General features: G+C 43.5%; 1 protein-coding gene across 6 annotated transcripts in view; it reads right to left on the bottom strand.

Annotated features, from left to right (window-relative positions):
- LOC144784606 (ATP-binding cassette sub-family B member 5-like) overlaps positions 1-16,605 on the bottom strand; it is a 1,313,284-nt gene that overhangs the window by 336,715 nt on the left and 959,964 nt on the right. For all 6 annotated transcript variants that reach the window (XM_078663518.1, XM_078663516.1, XM_078663520.1 and 3 more), the window contains one exon: positions 7,589-7,699. In XM_078663518.1, the coding sequence (XP_078519644.1) occupies positions 7,589-7,699 (111 nt within the window). The remainder of the gene's footprint in view (positions 1-7,588; positions 7,700-16,605) is intronic.

The following is a 16,605-nucleotide window of genomic DNA, read 5'->3' as shown; positions in this document are numbered from 1 at the left end:
TTGACCTTGAGAGCCATCTTTCTTATTCGGACACACGTAAGCTCAAAGTGGTAAGGACAGCTTTAGACCACGATTCGACAGCTTTGCACACAAGGAACATATTATCTATTTTAGGGGTTGAATATCTCCGTACAAGTGTGTGCTATACTTTTCCTAATATTGGGATTTCAAAGACGGAGGATTTAAGATTAAAATTAAAAGTTTTATCACACTGAAATGTTTTTTTAAGCTGTACCACAACTTATAAGAACAGAACAGACAGCAGATCTAGATTTTTGAATGGGGAATTATTGTTCTTATTCATAAACCATAAAGGTTTATACCTTGTGTTACTCAGACTGGATTTAAGAACAAGGGACTGGAAGCTAAATTCATTGGTGTTTTCTCTGACATTCTTGATTATGTAGCAAATTGTTCAGTGGTGGGTCATAATTTGTTCTACCTTTTATGCGGTTAGTAAATGCCTTACTTTTGTGATAGGAGCCAATTATATGATACATTTAGGTCAAGCTGTTTCTATATTCGCTGCCCCATTTAAAAATATTTGTTTCCAACTGGATGGACGTTTCAGAGTCTTCATGTGAAAAATGATACCTTTGGTCTCATTTAACAGTTGGAAATGTCCATAACTAAAGAAGGATGCTCAATTGAGAAAACAGCTAACATATCCCTGCCGCTGTGCGACTGCGAGTATCAGGAGAATGTGCACGGGGACTGACTGAGCAAGCCAATTTAGTTTATGATAATGGTGGCAATCAGTCGTAGGTATGGAGATGTCCTTGCTACTCTACATCATCATTTCCCCGCTCTCCTTTTCATACATGTTTTAAAGAAAACGCTATATGAACTCAGTGTGCTCAGCTGTGCTATTAAAATATCTGGACCTTTTAAATATTAAAACGTGCAAAGTATAAAGAGTTGAAAAGTGAGAAAAGTATTTGAGGGGCATTCACACACATTCTGAATTGGTTATACGGTATAGCATTACATCTCACTTATCTCTGTTGAAGCAGCTACATACAATAGTAAAGCAAAGCACAGTTCTGACAACTCTATAATCATAATAATTTATCCATTTTGGTGGATGTGTCTGCACCTTGCATCTTGCATCTTGCATTTTCCTCTCTAGCATACGTCAACCTTTTGAATGCATAACAAAATGCTGAATGCCCTGCCAACTCTCCTCTAGGTCTATTTGATTCTATGTTTGTGAGGTATACAAGGTGATCCACTAACTACCATAAAATCTCTTCAGTAGCATGTCATCGCCATTCTAAGTTGATTACATTCCATCCAAAGTTACTCTCTACCACCAATGAATGGCCCGCCAAGCTGAGACACTACACACTGATCTTCAAAGGGACAACATCTTTTTGTAGGTTTCACATAATCTTTCATTTAAAAAAGTTCCTCTTGGTTTGTACTGCATCGGGGGTGCCATACACCAGTGAAGCACCACAAGCTATTTCACAGTTGAGTAATTACACTGAGCAAGAACCATCACCAACCCTTGGATGCACCAAGCCCATAACATCAATTTTCTTTCATTACAGACCCACATTCTAAAATAAGTTATATTCGTTCAATACTGTGCATTTTCTAGTCTTGACAGAGCACAAGAGCATTCACTAAAGCAATGCCTTCCCTTCTGAATTGACACAGTTCAATAAGCTTACCCTAAGACTAGTTTCATCCAGAGTGCAGCGTACAGTGAGAATCTTTAGCCTCTTGGTAGCATTCCTCATGTTACTGCAATGGTTTAAAATATTGGGGCCAATTCATCAAATAAAGTAGGAAATGTACTCTCCTACTTGAAGTAACATTTTTGGAAGTCATAGTGTATTCCATAAGTACGAATAAGAAGATGTGACAGTTGAAATTTTCAAGGAGAAGTTCCAGAATTATTTTATGAATTCTAGGTTAATCATATGCGTGAGCATTTTTGCATACTGGAATGTCCCATATGTACAATTACACCTAATCTGCCCAAGTGCTACTGCATCTGCAATCTTTCCCCAAAAAATTCTCCACGAGAAAAACATTTTGTGCCATGGAGAGACTTCCATGCTTTTGTGAGTATACCTTTAGTTAGGCAGGCACTTATGCCCTTGAGCTACAAACCACCAAAGGAAATAATTTGCTCATAATATTAAACCATAATGGTGTAATATGATGTAAGTACAAATATACTTAAGTTTGTAAATTCACTTTTCTAGAATACAAACCATACCTTTACTCCTGAAAATGGAAGTAGTTGCACAACTAAGTACAATGTGGATGTGCAATAAGCTTACAAATAGGGACTACAGAATATTTGTAATGTTCCATCTAGGTACCCCAATATTGGCTCAAGTACTGAATGCACCTTTTACCTACATTCCCCTGATATTACACTGCATAACGGTTCTTAGTACTGAAATTTTACCTAGTGACGGGAATGCCTAAAGAGGCATTCTCCGAAAAGCTTAAGCCTCATTCATTATGCATGAGGATTTTTGGAATCACAGCAGTACAGCAGGCCTACCATCTCCTGCACAATAAGTATGTATAATGGTCATTTCTTCTGTCATTCTAGTCCAACATGACACAGCAAAGTATATCCCCAGGGGGTACCACTTTGGGTATATATAGACCATATCTTGCTGAAGTAGTCCGAGGAAAAAAAGGCTTCCATGCGGACACACTGACGCGAGACGTTGAGGTTCCTGCATGCGGACACTGCAGCTCGCAGTGGTCTGACATCCCTTGCAGGGTGTCCATCTCGAGACCAAGACGGGGTCCCACAGTCTCTCACTTCAGGTAATGGGGCTGACTTTATCCTACAGGGATTCTTGGCCTTTACACCTACATACATGCTAGGTACATTTAGGTACAACTAGTTAGGGTAGCATCGTACGAGTATGCATTTATTTCTGTCATGTATTTTATATACTTGCCTGTATTCATTGTTTTAGCACAATGGTAGAAATCTACCATCCTTTTACTCTGTGAGTGCTTAAAATAATTTACGGCAATTAATCAACTGGGAGGGATGAGGAATTAACAGTGTCCGTTTCTTTCCCCGAAAATATTCAGTAGCAATCAACAAAATTGGACACTTGTTACACTGTTTGACTTTTGGTTCAGTGCAAAGTAAGGAAACCCTCAGAGAAGTCAGTGTATAGTTAGGTTAGCGGTATATTTGCTTCCTCCGCCCCACACTGTCATTCATGCAGTTATCATCGGGTTTTTCCTCTTGGTGTGTACTGCTAGCCTCATCCAGAGGCACCTCCAGTCTCGAGTGCAGTGTCCAGAGACAAAAGGATTTTTCCCAAATGGATAGGATAAAAATGAAAAGGATTGCCCACGAAAAATTTAATATTTGGGCAAGCTTTCATTAATTAAAAATTGCGAATACTCATTAGTAGGCCAAGTTACGGGACTGTATGGTATTACTCAGGTAATATTGTCGACATGTTTCAGCTCTATTGGGCCAGGCGGTCTGTAGAGCTTTCGTCAGGACTTACAAAGGGTAGGTACGAACAAACACATATAAAGCTACTCACACGAATTGTGCGGTATTCCCACAACTCTATACATTGATATGAGTATGGTATTCTTCTCGATCTATGGAAGAATATACATAAAAGGCTATGATTAGCTGTGGTATAGTAGATCCTAAAAGGGGGGGTGGTGCAGTAACAACATAAAGTGATAATAATTACACTAGTGCAGAACATGAAAGTTATTTTCATGGCGGAGAGCGTTAAAAATTACGGGAAATAATTACTTTCCACTGTAAATCGCTCGTGAACACTGATGCAGGAAAAGTGGCTGTCGTTATAAATGCAATTACGTTTTTGTATGCAGGCGCTGATCAATTTTGTGGCTCAACTGGAATATCACTGGTAATCAAAGTGCTATCTCAGCCTCGTAACGTTGTTATATTTATAGTGCCGAACAGTTCATATTCAACATTATTAAACTTTCAATTGTGTCTTTTCTTTGGAAACCAATAGATGTTGTTCTGGTTCTCATTAGGGCTAAACTTGCGCTATATCCATTATTTACATTATTGGGTCAGACACAGCGCTCCGGAAAGGTTAGAAAAACAAACCGGCTATTGCGGGATTGTGTGGATTCTTACCTGTTGTAGTTACAACTTCTACTTCCTACAGGGGTACCTTCAGTCGCCACAGAGCTGAAGCGGGCAGGAGGAAGGACTCCATGCGGGTAATGGCGATGTGATATTTCTCCGTCCTCTCTACCTGGGTAAGCATCATAATCTAATCTATCCTGACAGTGGTCCCTGTCTCCGCTTCAGCTAATGTTGAATATGAACTGTTCGGCACTATAAATATAACAACGTTACGAGGCTGAGATAGCACTTTGATTACCAGTGATATTCCAGTTGAGCCACAAAATTGATCAGCGCCTGCATACAAAAACGTAATTGCATTTATAACGACAGCCACTTTTCCTGCATCAGTGTTCACGAGCGATTTACAGTGGAAAGTAATTATTTCCCGTAATTTTTAACGCTCTCCGCCATGAAAATAACTTTCATGTTCTGCACTAGTGTAATTATTATCACTTTATGTTGTTACTGCACCACCCCCCCTTTTAGGATCTACTATACCACAGCTAATCATAGCCTTTTATGTATATTCTTCCATAGATCGAGAAGAATACCATACTCATATCAATGTATAGAGTTGTGGGAATACCGCACAATTCGTGTGAGTAGCTTTATATGTGTTTGTTCGTACCTACCCTTTGTAAGTCCTGACGAAAGCTCTACAGACCGCCTGGCCCAATAGAGCTGAAACATGTCGACAATATTACCTGAGTAATACCATACAGTCCCGTAACTTGGCCTACTAATGAGTATTCGCAATTTTTAATTAATGAAAGCTTGCCCAAATATTAAATTTTTCGTGGGCAATCCTTTTCATTTTTATCCTATCCATTTGGGAAAAATCCTTTTGTCTCTGGACACTGCACTCGAGACTGGAGGTGCCTCTGGATGAGGCTAGCAGTACACACCAAGAGGAAAAACCCGATGATAACTGCATGAATGACAGTGTGGGGCGGAGGAAGCAAATATACCGCTAACCTAACTGTACACTGACTTCTCTGAGGGTTTCCTTACTTTGCACTGAACCAAAAGTCAAACAGTGTAACAAGTGTCCAATTGTGTTGATTGCTACTAAAATAATTTACACCTGTTACTGTCTAGTGGTTGTTTCTGTACACCTATTTTACACTAGAATGACGTTGGCTCAATAAATGCTTATTGAAAATAGTCCCCAAAGTTTATTATGTGTATCTCTCTGAGACAAAGGGCCATATGTATGAAAGTTAAATTTTGCAATTCTCAAATAGCGATTTTTAGAGAATCGCTATTTGAGAATCGCAAAATGCTATGTATGTAGGATTTGCAAATAATTTTGCGAATCCTACATATTGCTTAATTGCGAATCGCAAATTGCAATTCGCAATTAAAGAATACCTCCCCATTTATTCCTATGGGCCTAGAGGCCCATAGGAATGAATGGGAAGACATTCTCAATTTGCGATTCTCAATTAGAGAATCGCAAATTGAGAATGCAATTTCAAGGGTGCCAGGGTGTCAAAAGGACACCCTGTCGCACCCCTGAAATGTGCATGAGTGACCATGTGGCACACATACATGCCCTAATGGCATGTATGTGTGCCACATGGCACTTTGAAAAATGCAAATTAGGTGAATTTTCCAAAGAAATCGCAAATTACCACCAACTTGAAGTTGGTGGTAATTTGCGATTCCTTATGGCCAAATTGCACTTTTTCTGGCCCTCATACATTGCATTTAAGGAATCACAATTTGCGATTCCTTAAAAGCAATCGCAAAATATGGAATCACAAATTTGCAATTTCTTATTTTGTGAGGCTGTTTTGCTTACATACATACCACTTAGCTATTTTGCGATTGCAAATGCCGAAATCCATCGAATTTCGGCGTTTGCGATCGCAAAATTGCCTTTATACATATGGCCCTAAGTGAACACGATTGACTGAGCGAAAATTATTGCACTGTTTAAACGACCCTAGAATCAGTATGGACACCAATCCTATAGTGTATGTTTTCAAAACGTGCAGATCCTATATAGGTTTATAGGAACTACACAATATTACAAACAGGGACTACAGAGTATAACAGATGTGTCCAAGATTAGTTTACAAGGTCTGAAACTATGGCAGGTGTTCTGGATATCCAAGTGAGATGAATGTCCATATAATAAAACTAAATGGGAAGCAATTACCTAGTAGGTGGCTGCGCCGAATTCAGCTCTTAATATATTTTTAGTTTGCTTCCTGAATGCATTTTTAATCTCATCTCCCCGTTTCGTGATACCCTCATTCCTACAAAACAACCAAGATTTTGTGTATGATGCTGTGAACTCGGCCATAGTGTAATTTACTTGTGGCAGTATAGATATTTACTGCAGTTTTTTCTAGATAAAAAGGAAAAGTGGATAGGAGTTCGCCGTATGTTTTTTCCACATATCAAACAAAACCTGACAAGCATAAAAGTGGTCAAAGATGATACGCTACGTTCATGGCTGATGTAAGTCCATGAGCGTCTAGCTTGCCCTTGAGAAGTCCTTTTGATTGACATGCTGTGGAAATAGTACTCATTGGTCAATTCAGAATGGTTTACATTGACGGGTTGCCTACAAGTAGAGTAGTAGCTATATTTGTGGGCCTGTTGTACTATTTTTTTCTGTCAAGGATGTGGATTCTGTCGAGAATAAAAATGAGGGTTCCGTCGGCACATCTCTCGATCACCAGATGTGCTTTCACATTCAGAGTTGAGACTCCCAAGACATGTATTCTTTGCACTCCACTTTGCCACCAAAATATAATCTGCCGCAGCTCATCAACACCAACCTAAATACATATCGTGCACGAACAAAGCACACTAAAAGATACGCAACCTACCAATATTTCCTATACATTGCACAGTCCGCCACTGCTGTGTATATCTAATAATGCATCACATCCCTTTTAGCACCCAATGCTTGCCAATCACAATCTAATAAATGTACCCAAATGATTACTTCCAACTGCTTCAATCGCTGTTGTCGCTTGCTCTTCACTCCAAACTCTGAGGCTCCCGTCCCCTCACAGAGTTAAAATAAAATCGTAAAGTTCACCTTCTCACTCAGGAATACCCAGGAATGCGGCAATACTGCCCTTGAACTCACACACCCACAGCTCATACCCACACCCACTGCCGGCCTTCATAGCAGCAATAGTATACATTTGCAAATAGCTGTAACTATATCCAACTTTTTTGTTTTGTATGCTGCAAGATTCTAAGAATATTCACTCAACCATCAAATCCGATTAGTCACCATGTCTGTAATGTTAAGTGGCAATTGCTTCCCATTCTCAGAAACTCACTTATACATCTGTGCAAAATGGGATGTATAAAATACAGCTACAGAATTAACCTTCCTAGCCACAAGAGGAGATTTTTCTCCAGGTAAAACCTTCAATGTGCTAATGACAATGACAAGCAATGTACAGTAAAAAAAAGTCAATCAGCTCATTGTTTTTTTACCTGGACATCTGGTCTGGATGGATAACTAAACCACACATTTTTAAATTCTGCTGTTCCTTGTACTTTATCAAGTTTGTGTCCATCATCTGAAAAACTATTTATTGAAGGCTTCTACGGAAAAACATAATAACACAATCGTGAGAAAAGAGCACAACTGAGAATCCTACACAGAGACAAGCAGAAGCAGATAAATGAACAAATATTGAAACTTATCTCAATTTAAAAAACTGAATTAGAGTTCTTTGTAGGGATTCAAATACTACCAAGTTACACATTCAATTGTGAAGGGACACAAGTTCAAATCAAAGATAATACTCTTCCCGTCACACACCCACATGGTGTAGCTTGTGCTCCATCGAAAAGCGCGTCAGTGGGTTAAATTGCTCAAAACCTAAAATATGATTAGCAAGGAAATTCGAAAATGTGCTTTATTCACTTTGGTGAGTGGCTGTCAAATGTGTTATGCCCATGGAATACAAGATACTATACATGTGTTAGCAGTACATCATTACACAATGCTCACAAATTAGAGGGAAAACGGTCATGCATGTGTTCAGTTTCCACAAAAAATCCAGACCAGGAGCCATGAAGACGCTCTGGCTTCTTAATTGCAGGTGATCTTTGTGGGCCCTTTATCCTACAGGCCTTGCCGAGATTAAGGGCACTTAACCTGAGGAAAGGCCAATCTTATATGGAAAGGACTGCACTTTGTCAGGAAAGAGATTCTGTGTTGGCTGGATCACATTGAGGACTCTGCAGCACCAAGGCAATCTTTGAGACAGCCCAGACTTAGTGATCAAAACAGATGCTAACATGTTTGGGGAGCAAATAATGGTGATATTTCTACCAACAGAATGCAGTTAAAAGTGAATGCATTTCTAGATATACTGCGCCACTGTCTTGCAGGCTTGTTTGTGATATGAAGCCTAACTCAAAGCAGTCTAACTGCAGCATTTTATTGAAAATTTAAAATTTCTGGGCAGAGTGTTACATCGACAACTTGAGCGGCACAAGATCCAGACTTCTTGTAGTTATTGTCAAGCACTTTGGCATCATGGCCTGGACGGGGACATTTCTGTGCAGACAGAATTCCTTCAAGATAAACACAATATGGGGGCACACTGAAATACCTGATACGTTACGCTTTCCAGGAACTGGTGGGCTGTTCCACACACCAATTATCAGAAGGGGCCCTTGTGAGGAGACCGGTTTGCCATGAAACTAAATGCCCAGCTTCAACAGTTAATCAATGTGCGACCAGACACGGGAGTAGAGGCAGAGAGTATATTTCTACTGACTGGAGGAATGAACTAAAATACATGCTCCCTATTTATAATGATAATGACAATGACAGGAGTCCTGCTTGTTCCTTTGAGGATACTCGTCCATAGGTCTTTGATGATTCCCTTGGGTCGATAGCATAAACAAGTATCCGGTATTATGAAGGTCAAACATTTCAAAACACGTTGCTTTCCTTATCCATTAGTATGGTCTGTGGGAATAATTTAAAGAGTTAGATGAACAAGAGCCTGTTGACCCACTTGATGCTTTCAAAGGAGTCTTTTATAGATTTGTTTTATTTTCAAAGACTTAAAGATAATCAAAAATAGAATTGGCAAAAAGCAGTCTGTATTTCCTCACAGAGGGACACAATACCAATATACTTGTAAGCACAACATATTATTCCCCAATCCATGAAGGGTACCCAAAGGAGTCTTGATCTCATGAAGCCAAACTTGGAGTATGTTTTAAGCTTTCTATCTGAGCTTGTGCAACTAGATTTGGCCTTTAGGGTGATTATTTCTTCTAATCAGCTATTTCTGCAGGGCTCTTACCGGTAGATAATACAGGGGAGAGGGAGCATCCCCCGATTTTCAAGTCACCTAAGACAGTAAGGCTTACTTATAATGAAGACGCTTCTTGAAAGGAACTGGCAGCAAAGCATGCTATCTTCTTGTGCCTCATCTCATGTAGGAGAGTATCCAATATACAGGGACAGGATTTGTCTTGCAGCAGATTTACCTGGGATGAATAACTTTCACCAGCTCTTGAAGAATGAACTTTACTGCCCATTTATAACTTAGCCTTCCTGGGCTATTCAAGAGTGAGTGTAATAAAATGTCCCAGAGTGTAAATAGAAATGACAACAAAATTGAGGCCTGAAGGTGCTAGAGGATTACTTATTTTGATCAGGAAATGTTTCGCTCTAGGTTTCCTACCCATTCTGGCTAGATGAGTTAAATAGGTTAATCAAGAGGCAAGCATTGATACTTCAATTTTTGGGTCACACAGAGTAAGAGGGGCAATGGTCTCAGAAGCTTTTCTAGTGAAGGGAGATTAAAGTATATTATGCACTGTGTGCATTGGACAATTGACTCGACGTTTTCTTTTGAGCTTGTGGTGCCATTGCAGAAGAGCAGGCTTTGAAGTTGCATAATCCTCACCTCCAGTTATAACAGAGAATGAAAACGCCCTACCTATTGAGAAGGATTTTAGATTCTATTAAGTACATGGAGGCAAGCATTATCCAGCCAAGCGACAAACAGTAATTAAGTGAATCCTGCCATTCGAGAGATTAATGTCATGATTTGTTTTTACGATAAAGTTATTGATTAATATTGTTTAGTTTTTATTTTAGCTGTTGATTGGTACATACAAAATTGACTTTATAAATCAATGTGACTTCCTATGGGGTGGGAATGGATTAAGCACATGAATAAGAAGTATGCCGTAGTTTTAGGTGCTGGAAAAGTTATTTTCTTCGTACCGTATGTTTCATTTTGAGAAAATGGCAATAAAATGCTCTTAAAAAAAAATAAAGAAGCTCCACAGGACATATCTTTTTTATCTGTGAACTAGGATGTTGGGTCATGTGATTGATATAATGTTGTTTTTGTTGCGTTTCCTGAGAAACATTGATAACGTAGATTTGTTACAAGCCTTGGTTCTGGCTGCTGAGTTAAAAAAATAAAAAATAAGTGTAGTGTGGTGGTCTAGCTCCCCGCGTCACGTGACCTAGGCATAGTATCGTGATAGGACGTGACGCGGGGGGCGCGCAGTTTTTAACGTGACACGGCAAGAAGTGGACCGGCTCTCCTCTATAGAGTTGCATAGTTTAAGTAAATAAAGTACTTGAACTCACCCCAGTCTCCCGTGCATTCCTTCCATGGGACGAGCTTTACTTTCCCCACAGTGGCGATTAGGTTGAAAGGACCGGCGCAACGCCCGACCGCGGCAAGGTAGGGGAGAGCAGGCGATCGTCACCAGGAGGGGTGGCGCACTGCTTCTGCGCTCCCTGTGCTCCCGCTCCAAGCGGCACGCCCTGTGATGAAGCACCTCTCCACGACGCTACTGTGCACGTTGGTCGCATAGCACGACTATCACTACCCCTATCTCGGCGCGCATCTCGGTGCGCGGCGGTGCACCCCACTGTCTCTAGGCATTTCCCGCGCTGCCAGCCCACAAGAGCAGCCTATGCACAAGAGCTGCCAGCGCAAGAGAGCAACCACCTCCTGGCCCCATTCCACAAAGAGCCACCTACTGTCCCATACAGCGGGGGCACTACAGGCAGTCACCACCAGGCAGGGCATAAAAGCAACCACGAACTGCCACCTCCTGGCCCCATTCCACAAGGAGCCAGCTACTGTCCCACACAGCGGGGGGCACTACAGGCAGCCACCACCAGGCCTGGCTGATAGTTTCAGGCATCAATTCAATTCAATACTTCAAGCCTCTGTCGCAGTTTTCAGACTTCTTTCTACGTGAATGTGTGGTTACACAACCATCCTACGTGCAGGATACAACAGATATTCTGAGGCACCTACAAACAGTGACATATGACCCTGAAGAGCAATTTCTAGTGACGATCGACATCGAGTCACTGTACACGAACATACCCCAGGAGGCGACGCTGGTGGCAGCAGCTCGCTCCCTGGGGGAATGTGAATGGTTCTATGACACTGCACCCACATTTGTGCTGCAATACATAGAGATTGCACTGACACGCAATTTCTTTGCGTATAAAGAACAGCCTCCAGACCTCAGGGACCACGATGGGGGCAACTTTTGCCCCCAGCCTGGCATGCATCTATGTCGGCTAGTTCGAGACCAATTACATCTACCATGCATCTAATCTCTTCCAGGGGAACATTGTCCTCTGGAAGAGATATATAGATGACATTTTGTGTGTCTGGAGGGGTCCCGCAGATGTGTTGGACCAGTTCCTCACATGGTTGAACAGCCTCGATGGGTGCCTTAGATTCACATGGAATGTGGACCGGCACAAAGCAACATATCTAGACCTGGATATACAGGCTAGGGATAACAAGCTAATAACAACAGTCCACCAGAAACCTACGGACAAAAACTCCCTGCTGCATTACAGGTCGTTTCACCCCAGAGCCCTGCGGGACAATCTGCCGGTGGGAAAATTTATGAGATACCGCAGGAACTGTACATCAACAGTGAGTTTCCTGGAACAGACTGAGGAACTAGCAAACAAACTTACCGCAAGAGCCTATCCACAAAAGATAGTCAAGAAAGCTAGAAAGCGGGCACTCAACACCCAGAGGGAAGCCCTCCTTGACAAACAGATCAAAGAGCAGAAGGAATGCATCCCGGTAGTCACCACCTTTGGTCCCCATTCAACAAAAATCCGCCAAATAATCAGAAAACACTGGCATTTGCTGAGAACTAATTCTCTGCAAATGCCGCAACCGAGATTTGCTTTTAAACGGTCTTCTAGTCTGAGGGACCGGTTGGTCCACTCACGTCCACCACCAAGGGTGACAGACTCGAGCATTCCGCCGGGTCACTATCCATGTGGGGGATGCACAATATGTGCCCTCATCACGAAAACCAAGTCGATCACCAGAACCAGCGGAAAGATCTGGCACTTAAATAGTTTCAGTAACTGTAACACCACCAATGTGATTTACAGGCTTTCGTGTCCTTGCGGACTGTACTACATTGGACTGACGACTAGAAAGATCAAAGTCAGAATCCAGGAACATCTCAGTACGCTTAAAGAAGCCAAACTCACTACCAAACTGGTGCAACATTTCACTATTCAAAAACACCAACCCAGGGACCTGCGTTGGATGGTTATTGAAAGAGTGATGGGTGACCAGTTCAACATGGAGAATAGACTGCTTAAGAAAGAGGCACGCTGGATCTTTGAAGAGGCCACGGACCATCAGGGTCTCAATGACATTATTAAATGGAACAGGATAGCAGCCATATAGGGGTCCTGAATGAAGCAGACAAACATTTGAATTCATCTTCACAGGGATGAGGCACCCAATAGGCTGAGTGAGGATGTATGACAGTTCCTGTTCATAACAAAAAATAACAAAAAATAACAAAAGATCCCATCACCCCATTTGCCTCTGGCCAGAAATATGGACATCTGGTCATTGATCAGCATAACAGCTAAGCCTTGGTCCACCTAGTCACCGAGGTAAACAGAACGGGTATACTGCGTTCTGTTGGTGTACATATAGAGAACAACACACATATCATATGCCCCCCCTAGTAACCATCTGGTTTCTGGCAATATATCTAGGTCCCGGTCTAAAATTCACAATAACCACCACTACATATTAACCTAATCGGGCTGGGCAGTAATTGTAACCGAGAAACGCATAATGTTGTTGCAACCGAACAACTTGCACAACATACAAGGGTAAACTACCCCGTTCCAAGATGGCCCCCAACTACAGTGTACACGCCGACCACGCCATGCGGACGTAGCGACGTACGTCACCATCACGTGACCAAGACGCTCGGTTTTGAAATACGTACACCGGAAGCATCCGGCAAGACGAAGGGTGAGCGGAGGCCACACGCACGCCTGTTTACGGTATGGAGAACGCTTGTCACCAGCTGGGTGCACTGGGTGGGGTGCCTATGTAAACTAGGCCGCAATATCCCCTGATAATAGGCGTCAGAGGGCCCGGCCGGATCTCTCGTGTACGGACTGACTGATAAAGCCATGGCGACAATTTCCCAGCAGTCACTTCCCAAATAAAACAGGGGGTTACCGCTCGCCACCAGCGGTGGAGAAAGGTTAGGCATGAAGAAATGGATATCGGCATCAAAAACTCTCACCATTCTGAGCCGAATAGAAAACAATGGGAGATTGTAATTGGCAATGCCGGCTAGTGAGATTATATACAGAGACATCCAATAACCCACAATATACAAATATAGTGATCACAACGCTCAGGGATGAGGGCCCATGAGGGTGACTTGCAAATGACGAATTCATAAGGCACTGTATATTTAACTTTGTTTGTCTTTGCAGACACCGACCTAAAGGCGGTATGCGGAACCCATTAACTGTCTAAAGGGTCCGACAATCCCAGATTCTTCTACGGGGGCCTGGTAGGCTCAACCAAATAGGCCACCTGGTAATGTATGATGAACACTATCACAACCAAATGTAGAGATGCCAATTTTTTAATTTTTTTCCCACCGAGACACAGTGAGTAAATGTAAGTGTATGTGTGATTGTATTCCCATGTGTAACTACAGGTACAATAAAGGGAGAATCAAGACGTGCAAGATTCACGCTGACCCAAAAACCCTGATGAAATCGCCGGTAAAGTAAATGTCGGCGATAAAACATGTTGGTTGTTTTTAATTAGAGCGGGCATACAGCACAGAATAAAGTTGTAGTTGCCAGTATAGCTCAGCTCATTTTAAGGTGGTGGGTCCAGATCTCGAGCACAAGAGGTTTGGCATACCGCAGTGGGTCACTGACACTTGTAACACATAACGGTTTTTGTTTTCTTTGCACAGCCTTTATCCCCTTTCTTTTCTGGTTGGCAGTAGCAGATGATGAGAACGTGAGGATCCAGGCGAGTACCAGTCTGCCATATCCTCCCGCGGGTGTTGCTCCCGTGAGGCTCTGCCAACCCTCCCTCCCCTTTTTTCACAGCAGATAGGTCTAGTGAGGTGGTAGGATTATCCTGGGATCTCATGCATACACATACAGGGTTTACTATTGAAGGTAGTGACTGTTATCAGCACACACAGATAGAAGGCCGTAGAGTACCCTCTGTTGTGGCCGTGCGCAGTGGTACTGCCCTCAGACCTACCAGCACGCGGATTTCCCCTCTGCACGAATCCACATCAGCAAGCATATTGGCACGCACCACCGGTACCATCTATCCACGCTAAGGTACTCTGGACTGACCTCCGGCGACCCCAGGGACCACAAGGCCACACAACTGCGACCACTACCAGCACGAGGCAGCCCGCAACCCCGGCAGTGGTGCCTTCCCAACCCACATAGAAAAACCCACCCTCCCAGCCGGTGGGAGCCCCTGGAGCTCCACAGGTACCGTACAGTGCCACCACTGTCCTCGCCACACGCACCATGTGTGCCCAGACCTTCTCCTTAACCAACCCTGTGCCATTCCTACCTAAGCCTGGGGAACCGGCCATGAAGTGGGCTAATTGGAACGGGTACTTCTTGAATTCCCTCTCAGCGCTGGAATTCTCCAGCAAGCGGCGGAAGAAAATCCTGCTACATAATCTAGGACCGTAGGGTCTACCCATTTACGACCAGATGGTTGAAAAGACCAGAGCCTCGACCGATGATGATGTTTTCCAACATGCCCTCGAAGACCTGGACAGCCACTATCTGATATGCACGGCCATCGACCGTTACAACTTCTTCCAATGGAAACAGGCAGAAGTGGAGGACAACGTGGCGGCCCTCAAGAAACTGGCCATCAACTGCAAGTTTGACACCCTGCACAACGACCTCATACGGGACCAAATCATCATGCACTCCACCCACACGAGTGTCCAGGAAAAGCTCTGGGTAAGGGGTGAAGCACCCCTCCCAGAGATAGTAAAACGAGCAGAGTTATCAAAACGATGCACCGTAGCTGCAAAGAAAGACACAGCTCCACAAGCCACCGTGTGCAAGAACTCCGACCGTAGGGTGCCACCATCGAAAACCGCGACAGACTCCACCCCCGCCTCCCCCACCAATCTATGTCAATGAGCAGAGGTCCCGGTCGTGCTCCTCGGAGCAAACAAGGAGCCTGTTACAGATGTGGCAGCCACTCCCCTATGGGTAACGACAAAAAGTGCCCGGCGTTCCACATCTAGTGCAACTTCTGCGGCATCACAGGACACTTCGGCAAGGTTTGCTGGCGAAGACCCAGAAGCGCAGCAGTCAAATACGTCCAGGACGTCCCCCATTACCAAGAGGGGGCTGTGCATTGAATGGTACATCCTGAAAAAACCCTCCTGCAAGCTGTCTATAGGCGGCGTCCACGTCGTTATGGTGGCGGACTTGTGATCGCCCTACACCATCATCCAGAAACAGATCTGGGATCGAGATTTGGCCCAAGTGGTGGGCGACCACCTTCACCCCACGGACGTCCATCCAGTCACATACACGGGAGAAAAGATCCCCATGGTGGGCTTCCGTCAGCTCCTGTTTGAGATCAAAGGACGACACACCACAGCGAAGTTGTACGTGGCTCAAAAGGGCCCATCGGTCCTGGGGTGGGCAGACCAGGGGACTCTGGGTATTCAACTCAACCCCGGTGGCGACAAGCAAGTGCTCCTGACGGATGATACATCCATGCCATCCTCACTCCAAGCAGAGTTTCCCACTGTCTTCAGCGACCAGATAGGGAAGATATGCAAGTTCTCCCACAAGATCGTCCTAAAAGATGGAGCGGTACCAGTTGCTCACAAAGTCAGGAACATCCTGAGAAGCGGTACAGCAAGAACTGCAGCGCTTAGAGGATAGCTGCATCATTGAACCAATCGAATGCGCCGAATGGCTTGCGCCTTTGGTGGTGGCGCGCAAACCAAGCGGGAAGATCCGCCTCTGCATTGATCTCTGTGAACTCAACAAGAACATCATCGTGGAAAAATTTCCGTTGCCAAAAATCAATTAATTGCTCGCCCAGACCAAAGGCAGCAAGTGATTCTCCACCATCGACCTCATATCCGCCTACCACCAGGTATCACTTCACCTGCCATGCCGG

Source organism: Lissotriton helveticus, chromosome 10 (genome assembly GCF_964261635.1).
Source record: "Lissotriton helveticus chromosome 10, aLisHel1.1, whole genome shotgun sequence".
Taxonomy (NCBI): Eukaryota; Metazoa; Chordata; class Amphibia; order Caudata; family Salamandridae; genus Lissotriton; species Lissotriton helveticus.
Note: the sequence above shows the minus strand (reverse complement) of the source record. Positions and strands in the feature narration are given on the sequence as shown.